This window comes from Micrasema longulum, unplaced genomic scaffold, assembly GCF_059751315.1.
Source record: "Micrasema longulum isolate JH-2025_06_02 unplaced genomic scaffold, ASM5975131v1 h1tg000401l, whole genome shotgun sequence".
NCBI classification, from domain to species: Eukaryota; Metazoa; Arthropoda; class Insecta; order Trichoptera; family Brachycentridae; genus Micrasema; species Micrasema longulum.
Window position 1 is genome coordinate 315,052 of NW_028277601.1, and position 20,383 is coordinate 335,434.

Consider the following 20,383-nt stretch of genomic DNA (forward strand, 5'->3'; position numbering starts at 1 on the left):
ATTGATAAATCTGATTAGCTTGTGGAAGTTCCCTATTTATCTTTATAGGCTTTTTCTCCCCCTATACTTTGTTGCGGGGCTTCAGTTAAAGCTATTAACTTGCTAATTAGTGAATACTCAACAACAAACAGGCATTTCAGACAGTTCTTTGATTTCAGGTAATAATGGGAGACAGAGCTTCAGCAGAAAGAGCATGCAAAGATCCGAACCCTATAATCGATGGAAGAAAGGCTAATGTTAACCTCGCAATCCTCGGAGCCAAACCACGAGGAAACCTGACTCCTGGTAAGTCAATAATTACTTTTTTACTATCCTTGTCACGCTAAATGGTTTGAGTCAGTTATTCGATTCCCTGTCTAATACATAATATGTACAGAGGAAACAGATATTCACGATGTTCCTATCATCTTTGTTTTTATTATAACAGTCTTGTAGACAGATAACCTTGACAGTTTTCTATTTCAACTGTAGTTTTCATGCATATTTTTGTAATGTCTGCTCTCGCACTAGTTGCGTATTTTGGCTTATTTCCAGTTTTTTTCTGAATGAACTGGAATCGGTATCGATAGTTGTTAGTGTGATATTAAATAAATGATTAGCTGCCATAAGGAAAAGCTTATATATTCCTTTTGTGTCGTTTAGGGGGGTAATTGGTGCGATACGGTTGTTATTCCCAACCATAAATAAGGTTCCTAACAGATGTGTAACCTAACTGCGGTCACGCTCTACGTTACTTCATAAACTCGCACGAAATTCATGGCTATTCATCTTTTTTACTATTTTGCAAAAAAAAAATAACTTCTAATATTTATTCATTCACTGTTACTTTCAACTTATTTTTATATATTTCCTAGTAGTTTTAAAAGCCTTAGCTAGTATTCGGGAAGTATGGATCTACTTGATTTTGTGCATTAAACTTTAATGTTGAGCAGTTCGAGTAATTAGAAATGATACAGAGCGTTATGAAAGCTAGCGATCTTTCTTATTACCTACACACATATGTACATAAATATACGGATGTTATTATCGGGAGCTTTCAGACAATCCATTTGAGGAATCGTTCAAATTGTGATTATGCTATAAACATGTTCGTGTCAGAATCAATCAAGTAAATTCTCCGGGAAGTAGCGAACGGTTCAATCAGTAGGCAGCAAGTAAGATGATAAATATTTTAAGTTCAATGCATCACTTCCCTATCCGCTCCCGCGACGAGCTTTCCGTGTATCTTTCGGACATGCTACGACAGAAAATCTTTCTTCAAAGCTAGCGAATAACGGAATACACTATATATCAAATTCTACGGTTTACATCAGATGTTCGTTGTGTCAATCAGACTTGACACTGCGTCAGGAATTTTAGATCATCAACCGCATGGCATTAATATGACCGCAGATGCATCTTGAGACACTTACAATACAAGGTGAATAAACTTGCACCTCTAAACTCAATAATTAATATTACGAATTACAGTTTATTTCAGCGTTAACACAATGCGTTATAAAATAAGTTTTTTTTATCAATTGTCCCGTTGGTTACGGTGATTCAAATATATTCAACCAATAAACACGTTCATGAGATGCACCATGGAAATTGTTTTCTGTTTATTATTTCTCAATTAATCATTGTCCAACAAAAACAGATTAGGATGAGGCGGTTTTATTTACCACGCATTGTTACTTATAAGTACTTACAGGGAACTGTGTCTACAGATTTTATCAAATTATATTAAAACGTATAGGTATTTGTTATTATAATTAAATGAAATATTTCAAGTACGGATGACATTCCTTTTTATGTTTTAAAACTAACTTTTGACATAAACTTTCAATACGCCCATAGCTATCAAATAAATGTAAACTTATTTTTTTTTTCTAATTGGCAGAGAGTAAGATATGGGGATTTTATTTATTGCACATGGCACATGCGTATTTATTTCCAGGGAATCTATATACCTTTATAATTTGCGATAATTTATACAGCCTCGTTTTCGTGAAAATCACCACAAGGGTGCGTAGGCTTATAATAAACTCCAGACATTGTAAATCTTCAAGTGAGCAGGATTTTCTTATTGCCATCTGCTGTTTGAAATGTTTTTTTTTAACTTTTAGAAATGGTAACCGATCAGGTATTATGTTCAAATTGACAATATTGGCACTTTTGAATCTCATGAAAGATATTCGCCAAAAATATGTTACAAAAGCTTTTTGATACAAGGATTACAATGAATATTGAAATAATCTTTTCAAGTTCCAATGTAGGTACACGAATCAGACAATAAATTAAGTGTGCCATATGCTCGCTACCTGGTCAGCGATCCGTTACTTGGCGCGAGCCCTCGCCAGGTGCACCCCCGCCCCAGCGCTGCTCCTCAACACCGGATATCCGAGGGCACATCCTGCGGACAAGCTTGGTCCTCTTCACGGTAGACCAAAACCTCTGTGCGGAATCAGCGCACCGTATCCACTACCAGCGATATGAGATATGACTACTTTATATCTTCAGTTTCCTAATAATGAATCGCGTATTGATTAGATATCCACACGAGTACAAAAATAGGAAGAAACGCAGTTATAATCGTTAATTAAATTTTGAATTGATTGGTCCATAGGGCGATGCACAGTATCATGCTCATCTGTTACATGAAGGTGAGGTGGCTAAACTCACGCTTTAGGTTCCAGTCCGGGGATAGTGAAATACTGCAGTGAAAGCACTACCTCCACATACCCGTAAACACTTTTAAAGACCAATGGTATTCTTATGTGATTTGTATGAAATTCTGCAGAGTAAAACTACCTTTAGAAGCATTTTAAACGTATTAGGTTTTTACTTGATGCTCTTATTTAGATTTTTTACCCGAGTTTTGTTCAGAATTCTTGTTCTATTTTACAAAATAAATCGTTGTATTCTTCATTCCACCCGGACACGGGAACTATTTGAAAATGCGACGCATAATATATGTTTCTGCCAGAACGTTTCTTAGCAAGAAATTAAAAATTATAGTCGTAATTACATCACCTCATTTTAAGTACTTTAATTTGATTTTATTAAAAAATACCTTTGTTAATTTTTCCCTTTATTCATCGAGCACAACAAAGATTTCCGCAGAGGAAATAGCGCTCAACCAATTAAGAAAAGTAAAATTTTAACAAGTTTGATTAATCATTGTGTGTAATTATTACAATAATTAATAATTAACTTGACTTCTACCTAGAACGAGATGAACAGAATTAGCTATCAATGACGCCTCATGAACCAAATGCTAGGAAACTGATCCTTTCGTTGTATTTATGGCTAAGCACGTTTTTTTTTTGTGAAATTATTTATTTAAAAAAAACACATTTTGCTCTTCTATTACTTCATCGGAATATTTTTAAAAGTCATGGACCAAATTGCCCTTCTCCGTAAAATGGTTGGCATATGGAAAATATTATATCTTTAGCTTAATAATTATAAAAACGTGTACATAATTTCATGTACGTGTGATGTTTTACGTGTTGGACGAGTTCTTTTGTGCCCGTAATATCACATTGTTCGATTTTCATATACATAATCGTACATACAAACACATTATGTACTAGGTACTAGGTACAGTACAGAGCGATGGGTCCTTTTGGCATTACCCATGCGTTAATATTTCGGTAATCAGTACACCACTACACAAACAATTCGGAGGTTGGTGTACCGGGATTGAGCAATCGAATGTTTTAATCAGTGGTTTGCAGCGCTTAAAGACCGATTAATGTTATTCGAGTTACGTAATAAACTATATGTAATTTTGGCATTTTAGAATTTACTGATGCACTTTTATTTTATTTTGAAACCACTAAAATTTTTAGATTATTAAAAAATATTTTTTCAGGCATTTAATTTTAACTCCGTGCGCGGGCGGATGAAGAATACAAATATTGATCATTATTCACCATTCCGCACCTCATGGTGCGTAGGGCACTGCATTGCTCAGAATTTAATTCGACTTCTAAATTGACTTATTTCTAACTTACATTTTCATTATGCTTTTAAGAAAAAAACAGGCCATCTCAGAACGAATCAAAAATGAGATACGAATCTTAATTTTCTCAAGCAGTTGAGGGCAATCTAAATTGTTATTGCATATTTTGTACAGGAAAACGGTATCATTGATGATTCTTCTAGATTGTAAGGTATCGATTTTGTGATGTACTGCAGCTTCTTCATAGTTATTGAAATGTAAATATTGACGATAGTGTAGGTGATTCAAAAAAATTCTTTCAATTCTTTAAATATATTTGGAATATTGAGGAGACCAGACAGTGGAACAATATTCAAGGATACTGCGTACATGTGCAAAATATGGTGTTTTTAATGTCTGAATTGTTAAATGACTTACTGACTATTATTATTAAGCCCAATGTTTTGTAAGCTTTGCTTACTGTCTTCTCTATATGTTCTTCATATGTCAATTTTTTATCCAAATATACTCCAAGGTATAAATTGTATATTTTCATAGTACGTAACGTGATCTTCAAGAAATCAAATTTTAAATATGATTTCGTGATGCCCTAAACATATTTATTATCTATCATTTTTTTTTTTTTTAATTATTCTCATTCGCGGTGATGGCTTGGAAATTTGTAGCTTAAAGTTAAGAGATTCCATACAAGTTAAAGAACCATTGGGTCATTTTGTTTCCCAATTTGGAACAAACCTTCAAAAAAATTCTTAAGTCGTAATTTGAGATACTCAAATTTCAAAGGAATTGACATTGACGATATTGTTATTAATTTTCATCATCATCATCATCATCATCAAACCCTTATTTACACGTTGTAGTGCATAAGGTACTGAATTGTAAAATAAATGTAGCGTGTCTGGATCATCTCTTACAGGAAGGTGAGATAATCAGTCTTAAGTTTTAGGTGCCAGTCCAGTGGCTATCAAATGTGTCAGAGACGGCCACCATAAAAATAAAAATTTAATCATGACACTCCAAGGAATCGAACCCAGGACTCCAAGCATGGTGGGCGAGTGTTCTTATCACTACACTATGAGGCGGACTTTTCTCCACTCCATTTCCTTATTTATGATTGTTACCAGCGAGCAGCCATAGAGTCAAATTAAAAATTCGTCCAGTATTCTGGCTTATTTCTAAACTCAAGACTTGAAAATTGTATTATATTTTATAACCATATATGGCAATAACGCCTTTTATAAAAATTATATATATTTGGTTTAATTAACGCATACAATACTTTTTACCCAAGATTTAGAAACAAAAATTGAACCTGAAAAATACATAACACATTCAGTAAAAGTTTAAAACATTTTTTTAAATTTAATAATAATGAATCATAAAATAAACATTAAACTTTGTAAAACAAGTAATACAAAATGAAGACGGGTTGTGGACTCGTGGATGGTGTCGTGGACTCCGGATCAGGAGGTCCGAGGTTTGAATTCCACTCTACCACACGTTATTTACGACTAAAAGAAAACGGTACCAAAATTAAAATATTGAAAAAGACGTGAAATTGATTTTTTTTTCGGTACGGGGTGGCTAGAGTTGGTAACGCACCCTTTCGCGACACGCGGATAGGAAGCCAGGTGTCCGGCGCTCTGGGCCGTGACACCGCGTGACGTCACACGATGCACGATATGATCCAATTCCGGTAATGTAGCTACCGAGTACCTAACCTGAACAATGTCCGCTAACGTACTTACTGTCTGCCGTCAGTCGGTGCTATACCATTATGCAGATATGCCCACGACTACAAACAACATAACCATACGCGTACCTGTGCTCTGTGTACCAGTACCAACCTATATAATATTATGTATCCGGATTGTAATGATATGCCAGACCGGCTGCTATGGAATAATCTTTTTTTTCTACTTTATATTATTTATTAAAAGAAAACAACAGCCATGATAACCAAAAAAAAATATTTACAAATAAACCAAAATTAAAGGCCAATTATAGTTTTCCATATATCACTAAATACAATGTCAAAAAAAGAAAGAAAAACGTACCTTTGAAAAGCTACTCCGCATCATTCCACGCGTAAAAAAAAATAAAAAATAATAATACAGAAGTAATAAAAAAATAAAATAAAAAGTTTTTTGCTAACTCGGACTTATTATTATGTAAAAATCCTTTCGACGGCGGATCCATACAGAGTAACAATTACAAACAAAATAAATTATTTTAATTAAATTACAAATTTAAAAGCTTCAATTAAATTAACTTAACAATAGAATCACCATGTAAAGCGCCCTTGAGGTATTTTATTACGAAAATGGCGCTGTATAAGTTATCCATAATTAATTAATTAATTAATTAACTCCAGATCACCCTTCCCTCCTTTCTTTTTTCAAACAAGAGAAAATAAAATTTAAAAAATATTAGTTAGGTACACTGATTGAATTATAATGATTATTTTCAATTAGGGTTCTAGCATTTTCTTCAAATTTGTTTAAAGTGAGGAAATATATATCGATTTCAGTAAAAAACGAGTTATAATTATTTAGGATTCTGGGAAAAGATGCATTCTTATTATTATTCGTGCTTGAAATACCATCATGAAACAATTGTTGCAGCCGAGTTCTCAAGCAGTTGAGGGCAATCTAAGTTGTTTTTGCGTATTTAAAAAAAAAATATTATTGCTATTAAACGTTTGATTGAGGAACTTCAGCCCTACGCGAAAAATAAGTACCGTTATTCAAGTATTTGTAGATATCACCATCGAAAATAGATAAAAAAAATTGTTTTACAAATCGTAAGGTGGATTCTTGATTATGGAGGAATAACACACCTTCCATTTTATCAAAACCTGCAAAGGTAATAATTACCACGCCGTATAGCGAGTAAGGTTCGGATAATACCACAGGAATGAATCCTTTCGTCTACAGATAAGGACACGTAACACCGTTCAATCTTATCTGAATTTCTTATCTCGTACCACATTTTCACCCCGTGAACCAACATCATAATCTCACTAGATTGAGATTGTACGAATACATATTTTACAAAAAATTATTCATTTTACAAAAAAATATTGGAATAAATTATTATTAATTTATGTCTTATGTCCGCTTTTCGGTTAATCGACCCCATCTTGGAGGCAGCATAAATCTTATTTATATTTATTCCGAAAGGCTGTCCAAATGTCAGCAATGGCCCATTTTAGCATCTAACAGAATGGCGAGGCCGCATACTCTGTAACTAATAGGCATGATTTATTCCATTGTGAAAAATAAGTTAGTAAAAATAAATATTATTTAAAATTTGTTGCAAAAATAAGAACTGCATTGTGGATAAATGTAATGCAGTTTATAAAATGAGTTTCAACTTTAAAAAATACAATTAGCTACAAAGTAAAGTTTAATTAATTAATTGCCTGTCTTGGAATGGGGTTTATACTCCGGATAGCCAGGAGATGGTATTCCGAATCAGCATCATCTTTTTCCTACCCGCACGAAGTGGTACGTATGGTATACTGAACTGATGCTTTAATTGCAGCGTATCTGGATTATTTTTATTACGCGCAAGGTAAAGTGATCAGTCTCACGCCTTAGGTGTCAGTCCAGAAATAATGAAATATTACAATGTAGAACATCTTTCAAACCAAAATTTGATATTCCTTAGGAATCCAATCCGATCGCGCCAACCACAACACAACTATTTCAATTTTTAGGATTTTTACCTGGAGATAGCCAGTGTAACCATCGCGCATCGAGTGCAAACCACTCGTTTAGGGTTCTAGTTCTATTTCACTCAGAGAACTGTACTTTTCACCCGTCCTGACACGGATTTGCCTATAAAGAATACAAAAACAATGTAAAAAGATGCATTAAAAGAAATAAAACTTCAGAATGATTTTATCAACGGCGAAAAATCTTAAGAATCCAATTTTGAAGCCTAAAACGACCATAGTGAAATTTATTGGGCAGTTTTTTGTGGTTTGCTTTTTACAATATTACTATAGAAAACTAAATGCGAGTTTTTGACAACGATGCTAGGAATTTCTGACTAATTGGAACAGTAGACACAGCTGTATGAAAATAATAAAACACGTGTTACTATGTGAAACGTGGTACATTTTTTAATCGCAGGCATTCATATTATTTCTCGAACGTTCTAGATATCATAAATATTATATGAATATTTTTCTTTTCATTTTGGTATATTTTTCAAGTTCTAATTCCCGTCTAAAAAAAAACTTACTCGTTTACAATAGTGAGAAGTGACGTGTTAGTAATTTTATTATATTATCTTTTAACAACGATTTCACACAAATATATAGTGTATTCAAATATACGTAAAATTAATTTATTTTTGAAAAAAAATCCATATTTCTCACTTTTTTATTACATTATTAACAATATTTGCACTCCAAAAAATTTATTGATTGATTTGGTGTTTATTTTGTAATATTTAAACTTTATAATATTAAAAATCAAACACTGATTTGAATCTACTGAACACTTCATTTTATTTTTACAAATATGAAAAATAAAAATTTCGTGACAATTATTTCATTTACCTTTCTGATCATGGTCCATTATTTCGTTCTTCTTGCAAGATAACACTTACCATTCCTCGACATAGCATATCCCTCTTCAGGAATTCCTTTTCTGTTCAAGGTGCCAGACTTTGTAAACGAGTTACCCTGTCATGTAAAAAATGCCCCTTTCTTGCCCACTTTAAAAAAAAGCCTGAAACATTATTATATGAGAACCTCAACCTTCTTCCATTTTTTTATGCCTTCTCTTTCCTGGACCCCTTTCCTGTGTTTTTCCAAACTCTGATCCTACATCCCTCATCATTTTAATTTTTTAAATACTTAGTTTTTGTATTGTTTAAGTTTATATGTGCAAGCTTTACCTGACCACTAAAATAAATTATGTGTAATACATAAAGCATGCTTTACCTGACCACTAAAATTAATTATGTGTAATACATAAAGCAAGCTTTACCCAACCACCAAAATTAATTATGGGTAATACATAAAGCATGCTTTACCTGACCACTAAAATTAATTATGTGTAATACACAAAGCAAGCTTTACCTGACCACTAAAATCAATAACGTGTAATACATAAATTATTAAATTAAATTCTTTTTAGGGCAAGTTTTGACCAATTCTTATTTTAACTAGTCTGTTTTTCGGTAGGCTGGTAGCCTTCCTTTTTTATATTAGTTTTAGCCGTAAGTACGCAAAAGTTTATTTATTTTTGTACTTAAAGAAAATTTATTTTAAATAAATACTTTTTCCTCACACATTCTCACAATAATTATCGATTTTTTTTAGAACTGTTCTAATAGATAAAAATTTTCAATCCACTTGTTTTCAAATATACCAAGGAAACGATAAATATTCCTTGTCATTTATTAATAAAAATTTAAACATAAATAACTGAAACATTTAAGTTTGTGAGTGAAAATTCTTGATGGAAGTTAATTGTAATTTATTATATAAACAAAAGACGAGTGATACTTTAATCCACAAATTTGGAATATCCAGTGACCGGTTTTATCGTTTTCGCGACATCAGTCTCACAAGCTCTTTTATCAATGTATAATTAATCATGAATCTTATCCTATTTTATTTTTACAGTGATAACTAAATTAGATCGAAACATATTTTACATTTTTTGTAGTGCAGAATTTTATTTCATCATCATCAACCTTACCCGCACCAAGTGGTGCATAGAACACCGAATTAGTACTTCAATGGCAATTTATTTTACGTAATTTAGCATTTAATCATCAGTGTGGCCATAGATGAAGCAAAGTGTAGTCGCATGCCAAAAAAAAATTCACAAATGAACCACTTTCTACTCTGTATCCCCGCGAGAAGATTCAAAATAGCACCCCTAAATTTGTAGGTCAATCGAAATATCGAAATTGAAGCGATTGTTAATTTCAATTGTTGTTATTTTTCCCACCACCCGCCACTTCCCCCGGCCAAGCTCCCCTTCCGCGCCCAACCACGCTCTGCCCACCGGATCCTTCCACCATCCGGTACCGATATTTCTGTCCTCGCTCGAGATCCATCACGTGTTTTATGGGACTATTTTTAGTTCGTTAACGCTTTCGGATGCTGTCGATTACGTCCGTAGCAGAGGTCACCAACCTACGAAACATTCCATTTTGATAATTTTTTTATGTGCATAAATTTTAACATGATTTTGACTTTTTTACTCTAAAATAGTGTGTATTCATTTATTACATATCGGTGGCTTAGAACTAAAATATTGTAAATCTGATTTTTGCCGAAAATGTGTTAAGTACTAAAAAGTATTAAGTTTAAACTATATTTTTATGTGATAAAATGTTGCATCTTCCCAGCCTACCAATCCAAAGATATGTACTTATTAAAATATTTTGTAAATCCTGTATTTTATTTTTTATTTTAAAGTAATTACCCGCTAAGCCTCTATTTTGAGGCTTGTCAGCAGATGGGATAGAGGATTTGGAAGGAGGTAATGAAAAATTCACCACAACACTCAGACCAATTGAGAAAAAAATATTTCTTGGATTTTTTTCTTGCTACTGGCGGGAATCACACCCGTGACGCCAATTTCACAGTTCGCCGTCTAACCAACTGCGCCACGGCGCCTGTCTAAAATATTTTTAAAAGCACAGATATAGTATCTCCATAACAATATATATATATTTATGTCAAACAAATATGAATGGATATGAATCGGGTTGTGATCCCGTGGCTAGTGTTGCGGACTCACGGATCAGAGGTCCGAGGTTCGAACCCCTCTCTACCCTTACTTGATTTCCATTTTCTTATATTGAGTTATTTACAACTCGTTGAAAATGGCGACCAAAATTGAAATATTTGGGTAGGTTATAAAAACGATAATACTAAAATGAAAATAAAAGTACATGCCAAAATAATGTATTTACATCAGATACAAAACCTCATTTCTATTAAGTAAAATATAATCTTCCAAGATGTGCAAAACATCAAATGCGATTTTCTCAGTATTTTAGTTTTAAGCCATCGATATCGACCCCGTTTAGATTAAAACACTAAACCACAATTCGGGAAAAATCGGTTTCACTTTTTCAAATGTGTTTTAAACCAAATGCGTAGGTCCTATATTCATTCTAGAAAAATAATTTGAACTTCTATTGACTTTAATTATTTAGCCAAAATATGTATAAGACTCAGAGTAATAATTCTCTAGACAAGCCTTTAAGCTCTATTGCATAAAATAAAACAGTTTCAAATTTTTGGTTCGGTTTTAGTTTGTAAGCATGTTTTCAAGAGAAAAGATGCTGAAAGGAGAGTGAATGTGGGCAACAAAATGAACGGCGCACTAAGCACAGTAATAAAATATGTCAATCGAAGCTAAACTGACAGTGCACCACGGAGTTTTAGTCCCAACACTAATGTCTGGAAGTGAAACATTGAACTGGCAGAGGAAGGATGAAAGCCAAGTGAACCCGGGTTCAATGCGATCTCTTGTCTGTATGACAGGGTCACAAATGATGAAATCAGGCGAGAGTATAAATCTGAGTCAAGTATAATTGATAAAATTAAGAAAGGATCTCTGACATTGTTTGATCATGTAGAACGAATGGACGACGAAATAATGGTGAAATAAGGAAATATGACGAAAATGAACGGTAACAGTGAGACGAGGGTGACCAAGGAAGACGTAGCATGATCAGATAAACCAAAATCTTAAGTCTGGTCATGTCAAAAGCAGACAGAACCGAAGGGCGTGTATGACAAGATGTATGAATGTGGAAGAATCTAGGAATAGGATAAACGTGTGTGGCGGTCCATTCTCTCTGCCTACCCCCACGGGGACATGGCGTGATGGTAGTAGTAGTTTTACAACAAACGTGTTATGGACGGTTTCGGTTGGCGCTCGCAATTCCCAACCCGAGTACCCACGGCCCATTGTATTGCTGTAATCTGTAGCTAAGTTCCTGTTCCATAATCATAGAATTATTTTTCTTCATATGGGATACTCTATTAAATTATTACTCAAAGGTATAAGACAATCGATTTAAAATAGATTTGAAAAAATTAAACAATTTTTTCCAGAATTGTGGATGCCTTTGACCTGAACACGAACGTCGATACTCCGAGTATCTGTGTAATTAATATTTTATGATATTTATTTTTAAATGTGTTCTACACGAAAATTCTGGACTTGCATCTGATGCGTAAGACTGATTATCTTACTTTAATGTTACAAAAACAATCAAGATACGTTGCGATAAGTGTAACAAAGCAGCGCTTTATGCACCATTAGGTGCGGAAAGGGAATGGTGTAGATGATGATTAAGTAAGAAGTTCAGTGCTATGGGAAATTGGTTATGGAAAATGTTTTCTTGTGCGCGGTGAAAATTAAAGCATTAAATTGTACGGCTTGAAAATGTGCGAAATGATTTAAATATAAAAGAGCTCCTTTGAACTACGCCACTAATTCATGCGAATCAACCAATGGTAGGGTGTTGTGATAGATTTCCGACTTACGGGAAGCGATCAATCACTATTTTTTTTCAATCAATCAATTTACCAACCGGCAGAATTCACCGAGGTGGGCTGCTGACATCACACGCGGGGTAGTTTCTAAATAACAAACCGTAACTTGCGTACCAATCCTGTCTTTGCTGTGGGAAATTATAAAACTAACATCGGAATATTTTCCTCTCTGCCAGGGATCCTCAGAACAGTGGACGAAATCTCACTAAACGGTACTATCGATGTGTTTCTACAGCAAGGGCAGGCATTTAAGAAGCAAGCGGTGTTGTCTCTCCTGACTCGCAATGTCACACTTGTCATTTCCGCCTAGATTATGCTATATACACACATACCTTTTGTTAATTATACACTTTGTTAATTTAAGAAGATTTTAAGAATGTTTAAGTATTACTCATTAATGCCAATGTATTAGGGCTTACTTAAGCCTGCTGATTGGCTTTAAAAAAAAACAAAACTTGAAAAATATTAATATTTTTTTTAAACCACTGAACTTCATCATTGCCAAAAGAATTTAGAGTACCGATTTCTAAATATAATAATAGACGCTAATTTTTTTGATAAGTACTTTAAATAAATAATATTGCTTATAATTCACACGGTTTTATATTTGTAATTTGTAACTTTATTCTTTGTTATAACACCTTTAAGAAAGAATAATACATAAAAATAATTTTAGGTATTTTGAAAAAAAATGTTTAGGACGTTTTTTATGAGTTCTTTTTTCTCAAAACATTTAACAATATTTAATCAAATATAGCTACACCTGTATTAAAGAAAATAATTATTTTTTATATAACTTAATTCATTTTTCTCTAGCATGTCTACACTGTTTTTATTAATCGATATAGTTGATCACTTTGAAAAAAAAATAACTATTAATTATCAACAACATGTTATTTTTGACATACACATGGACATGCATTATGCCAGTTCGACCTTCGACCGTTATGAATGGTCTAGTTTTTACATAATATACCATACACAATATGCAGATTTCATATGCATTTAAAAGATAAAACAATGCATGCATTATTAACCGATATTCTTTTGTCCGTGTCGACATTTTTGTTGACATTGTAACGAGGAAATCTGAATTCGTGAAGCCATATGGAGTTAATATTGATGGTCAAATAATAATATTACCCGCAAAAACTTTTACTGTTGCGAAGTGGGTTCTAACGCCAGAAATCCTTATTTAACAAACTTCAACGCGATACATTTCGAACATTCTTTCATTATTTTGTTTAATTGAATGGGCTTCCATTTTAGTATCCCTGGCAATGGTAAATATTTTGCTGTTATTTCTATTTTATAGTCAAGGTAACTGAGAAAGTCAAGAATAACTACGGAAGACTTTCAATTTCTTTCTGTTAGCCACGGTTGAGGAATGAATCGACAACAATTGATTTTCCTTACTATTTATTTTACTGTGATTTAATCTAATCGAAAAATCTCATTATCTCCACGACCTAGTAATTCCACTAAAAAAAAAATTATTTTCCTCTCTATCTTCGCTCGTTAAAAAATCATCATTCATTTAAACAATATGTAATTATAATTATGAAAAAAAATAAAATTTAACGTTAAACAATTGAACATTTGTTCAAATTGAAATAAAAGCCCTTTAATTAATGTAATAATGTTTTGAGTATGCCCCAATGTTTGGACATACTCAGAACATTGTTGAATTCACTAACTGGTATAAAAACAAGTATAAAAATTAGAACATTCTTTTCAGGCGTTGCCTAGTAGGTGAATCCGTTCAGCCGGATGAATCTCACCCACATGATAAAGGTTTCAGCTCTTTCACTTTACAAAAGTCAACAGATGGAAGAGTTAAGTAAATGTGGATGTTTTAATACGGGCAGCGCGGTAAATGTTACACAGAGTGTCAAGTGGCCACTTAAACCAGCCAATGACAAGTCATAAGCCCTGTAAATGCCCGGACTTCCATATTTTTTTTTTATTTAAGAAAAATAAATTTTTGCGTTCTTATGATTCACCCAAATATTTAATTTTGAGGGCCATTTTCAACTAGTTGTAAATAACTCACTATTAAAAAATGATAATCGAGTTAGGGTAGAGTGGGATTCGAACCACGGACCTTTGGTCCGTGAGTCCGAGACACTAGCCACAGGACCACAACCCGATTTTCCCCCTCTGTTGCAACAAGTTTAAATCTTTAATTAATGTATTCAAATAATTTTAAAAAAATATTTAGAATGTTGGTTTATATTTCAATAGTATTTTTAATAAACAAAAATTTCAAATTAAGTATAGATATATACATAATCGCTATTAATGACATATTCGTATTGTTTGCTTAATTTTTACACGATAATATGTAATTTTTTCACACAAATTATCACCTCCTTTCAGTGCTTCCTGTTCTATTTTTTCCATTTCCGTTTTTCGTCGAACTCTTTTTAAAAGACGAGATAGTAAACTGTTTCCTTTGCCTGCACTACCCCCCTGTTAACAATTTGTATACCTACTGTGTACGGGGTATCGGCGAGAGCACGTTTTCACTTTTAAGTTAATTACTCATTTTGAAGCGTTACAATGTTAGCTTCAATACTAGAACAAATCAGTCATTTTAGGGAAGGACGCCTGTCAAAAATTGAGTATTTATTTCGATTTTCAACTAACACCTACGTCAAAGAAACTACCCACGCCTATAATGTCACTTAACAGTAACAAAGCCTTTAAATTACACGCAGACACGCATTATCCAAATTCAGTAGTTTTCTGATTAATTAGATATACCTAGTTATATGCACAATTGAATGTATGTATGCTGAAAGCAGCCAGTCCTCCATTTTGAAAGAATGAGATATTGGGATTTTAAGATAACATATGGTCAATCCAATATTCTCCCAAAAACAGCCAGACCGGTTTCATAAAAAAACTGTAATAATTACCTTCTGAAAATAGTGCGGATCGCAAAAACGGCATTTCTCAATTTGCAGAAAACACCCACAACCATAAAAAAATATTGAGGTACAGATGCTGCTGGGAAGGTTAATGTTTCCAGATATCTAATTCTCTTACATAAATTAAATTGGATAAATTCCGAAGTCATTTTATAAATTCACTAATTTTAACATACCAGTAATGACAAAATATATTTCAATGAAGAATGTCAACTCATACATTCTATATTTGAATTAGATTCTTCTTCTACTAGTGCCTTGCCGGGTCCCCCCGACGTAGGCGATCACTACAGCGAAAGCATATGTATCTGTCCTGCGCTAATTTTACATTTCGCAGCCAGGACGATTGCTTATTGATGTACTCGGAAAAGATGACCAGAGTGGTTTCCCGTTGCCTTCTCTGGTGGATTTTCTGTCGGGGTTACCTTCCCTTAGCTGGTTGGTTTTGGTTTTGAGGCGCCAAAAACTCGCCTTTCATCCTCTCGTTATCTGCTGTGATCACACCGTTATGAGTGTGATCCCATTGCCCAGGGTTCGCGACGTGGACGCTAACGAGTTGGACTAGTCGGTAGTGTTGCCGGTAGAATGCAACTGGGCGTTCGCAGCATTTTATAGAATCACATCCTCCAGCAAGATGTGACTCACTGCGACCTTACTGACAGTTTGAACCCCTTGAATCAGATATCATTTAATATAAGTTGTGGCTGTTTTCTGCAAAATACATATTTAATGGTGTGTGGTCAGTTAAACTAAAAAAATCTCAAAAATTCCTTCAACACGTATTAAATTATTATAAAAAATATAGTGGTTCTTTATAATTAAACACCCTAATATAAATAAATAATAATAATAATAGGTTCTGGCTGGGCTGGCTGTTTCCTGCAAAATGTACATATTAGATTGTGTGGTCAGCCAGACTTTAAAAATCATTAAAACTGGTCAAATACATAATTGAGTTCTTTTTTATTTTATCAAAAAAACGAATGTATGCGTTATTTATCATTTATTAAAGTAAAAAACATTCCAACTGCTATGTAGATTTAATTATTCACTTTTACACAAAAGTGCTATTATCTCAGTTTTACTTGTATATGGCTGGCTGCTTTCTGCATATCTGTGTTTAATTTATGTATCCAATATGTATACCGAATAAATTTATAATTAAATTATTTTCAATGTAAAAGTAAATAGGAAGCTGTAGATTTATTTATTTTACTTTTTGTACATAATTTTAATTGTACATTGGCGGGCCCTTTGCCAAATGCCAATTTCTTCCAACCAACTAATAGATACTTAGCGGTGTAATATCTACGCAGTTAATATTATGTTTATGTACTGTATAGAATTGATAATATTGTGGCAATATTGTAGAACTTTTCAGAACATACGTTTTTATGAATATGCTTTCAAATTTTCCCTAAAAATACGTGGCTTACCAAAATTTAAAAAAAGCGCTTTCACTTGTTAGTAATAATTTGACGTCAAACTTACATTATTTCCATATTGATTCACATTACCCGTGTGTCTTATGAAAATATTATTTATTTTACTTATAAAACACGCATTAATTTGCCATAAATGATAGAAAAATATTTACACGGTAAACGATCCTGATAATATCTAAAAATGCATAGTATGTATGAAATGTCTCTTTGGTTCTAATCGGTTCGCAGATTCGAACGATTTATAGTGCTGTGGCCTTATGCTGTAACTAATTCGTTTTTTAAGTTCATTCGTATCGTATGAGAGGGAATGAGTACAAAATATGGTTTTGTTTGCATTAGAATGAGATGGATATAATGATGAACGAACGAACTTACGAAACGAAATTGTGACAGAATAATTCTGCTGGATATTTAACAACAGAAATCTTTAGACAATAACATTGGGTTTGTAAACGACGACATTGACTACATTAATTTTTTAACGTAATTAAGGTGTTTAAAACTCTTAATGTGTAGCGTTGATTTAAACATTAATGAATAATTATTTTGGTGTTTTATACAAATTTCTTTTAAAAAAACGTATGTGGTAAGAGTCTCTGATTTTGTGATTTTTAAATACAGATCATTGCATTTTAGGAAGTAATTTCATGCAAGAATAGAAAAAATCACTTCAAATCTTGTTAATGGAATATAAAAATTTAAAAAATTGTGATTTGTGATTTTCGTTGGTTTAATGCATTATTTTTAATCTAACAAGTTTTCGCAAAAAATGGAAATGTTTTTTCATACGTGTTGACTTATCAACTGTTTACTATCACAAGATGTATTTTTTTAAAGAAAATTAACATTACAAATTCCCATTTTATTATTTTTAAAGGACGCTTGCAATAAACAATTTTATAGTTTGTGCACTATAATATTATGCTCTATACTAATGCGTAGGTAATCGATTTTTTCATGAATCGGTAATTACTTTATATGGGGGGATTATTACACTAGGGGAGGCAGATGGGAAAAAAATCAATAAACTTCATTGGGTAGGTACTTCGGACATTTCTGATGTGAACATGTGTAAATACGCTATGTGTAAAGAAAATCTTTAAATATTTATTTATGAAAATAAAGTAACAATATCAACTGAATGGAGCGAAGCTTTTATTATAGTATACTATTACAAATAAATGATATCTAAAAACTCAGAGGAAATAATTAAGATCTTTTACTTTCAGGAGTTTAACTTTAACCCAATTAATCAATTTTTTACAAAGATAAAATGACTTGATAAACAAAACTAATTGAATAACTTGTTTTTTTACTCAATATCATAAATCTTTTCTTTTTTTTATATTAATATTTAAAGTTTTATTTACTACGAATTATGAAAAATAACTACAGAACTACGATTATTTGTAAAAGTATCTAGATAAAAATGTATAATATATTTTCTTCAATTTTTTAATGTTATATTTATTATGCACATGTAAAAAGGAATATACATACACACATACATATTATGATTATTATTAAAAAATACTAGCTAAAGTCACCCAATTCAATAAAATGGCAATAAAAGTCAATATGTAAAATAAAAATATTTATAATATTAAATTAGCATTTAACAATAAAGCAAACAGTATCTAACCGTTAGCACGTTAGCTATTATCATTTTACAGACTGTGATGACTTAAATACTCCCATCGAGGTTTATCGAATTTTGGAAAAGAAACATACCTACATGAAATATTTTTAGCATTACGATGAAAATGCTACATTATTTTCATTTCATTAGCACGCTAGGCAAATAAAAGAAATATTAATTCCCATCAGTGTATCCTCAGTCGTAAGTCCTCACACGCACGGCCCGTCCGAGGATGCCCCGGGGAGGGGAGGCGCCCAGCCCGGCGGTCCTCCGCCCCTGCCGCCCCCGCCGACTCCCCCTTCCACCACTTGTAAGGCTACGTCGGATCTCATTACATCGATCGATCACACTTCGGCTCCGTAATGCTACCACTGTTTAATTTTCCATCGGAAATAAATAAGACACTTGTTTGGAAAAAAAACAGATAACTCTCGAATGCGTTTTAACCTATTGGAAAATACACGGTATTTTACAAGAACTGGGTTTTTAAGAAGTTCTCTAAAACATATTCGACAAAAGTTTAATAATCTAATAGATATTGTTTTTTTTTGTGTTTGAGTATTTTATAAAAGATTTAAGTATTCCTACTGTTAATTATTATAAATATAAAAAAAAGAGAGATGAAAAACTTCTTTGAGATATTCAAAATGCATTTATGCACCGCACCTTGTATAAAAATCAATTTAAAACTAAAATAGGCAATTAAAATAGGGGTGTAAGTCTAGGCAAAGCCAATTGAGGCCTTTTAGTATAATTACATTTTTATGAACATTAAAAATGTAAATTATCCACTTGTTGTTTATCAGGAATAAATTTCATAATTATTTTCTAATTCGATTTTCCATCCAATGATTGAATGAGAGAAAATACAGCCCCCTTTAACCCCGCGGTGGTGGTTTACAAGAACCTCATTATTTTTTATTTAATATTTGACCGGACTTCATAATTTACAAAATTGTCCATTTTATCTTTAAAGGAAACCCATTTCAACCGTAGTAAAAATAGTAATTTACCAAACTTAATTAGCAATCATTTAAACAAAGTTGATTATTTTACAGTAATTTACAAGTGCGCCGATCATACAATCTCGAATATTATGAAGCCTGCGCTCATCGTTTCTTGTGACATTTTATTATTTTACAAATCGTTTCGCCTCATGCGATTATTCAGCGCTTTCAAATACTTTTTTCATAACCTATAAACTAATCTAAAGCCTGAAGAGGGGCCTCGTTCCAGCAGATAGAGGTCACCTTACTTTGCATGTACATTCTAATATGACCCGAATGTAACAGCTATCGCTTTGCAACTTGTTTTATACATATATATATGTTATCGCGTCCTTTCTCCATTACTGACAGGATCTGCTGTGCAAACAGGACCGCTTCGAGCAGGTGACGGTTAAAATGCAAATTGGACTCGACACTGGGAACAGATACATATACAGAGCGTCGAGCCACCGCCACCGATAGGCCGTACAAAGGAAATCCGCCTGACTAACGCAACGCATAACGGTACGGTACGGAAGGTATTGTTCATATAATCGCAGATATAGAGGAGGTTCTTCACCCGAAATGTGATAAACTCACTTTTCCTTATCTATGCTTTTATTTTTGCATTAACCTCTTACAATAAAATAAGATACGAAGGTAGCAGTTACGTCGTATATAATTTACATACTATAAATAATTTCGTTTTTATCGTCGATAAAAATAATTGTCTTGAAAAACGTTTTTTACTTTTTACATCATAATATAGGTAATAGTAAGTTTGAAAAAAGTGCAATTTTAAAAATACGCACTGCTTTAAAAACATGTATATATACAATTACGAATAGTCCAGAAGGAGCGTAGAATAATATTTGAATACATCGTA

The 20,383-nt window shown here is 32.8% G+C and overlaps 1 protein-coding gene across 9 annotated transcripts in view; it reads left to right on the plus strand.

Moving 5' to 3' along the window:
• LOC148281909 (RNA-binding protein 38-like) overlaps nt 1–20,383 on the plus strand; it is a 110,943-nt gene that overhangs the window by 28,922 nt on the left and 61,638 nt on the right. For all 9 annotated transcript variants that reach the window (XR_015822233.1, XR_015822234.1, XR_015822235.1 and 6 more), the window contains exon 2: nt 159–285. Coding sequence is in view for 6 of the 9 variants with exons in the window: in XM_088225915.1 (XP_088082041.1) it covers nt 159–285 (127 nt within the window). In the remaining 3 variants the exon portion in view is untranslated. The remainder of the gene's footprint in view (nt 1–158; nt 286–20,383) is intronic.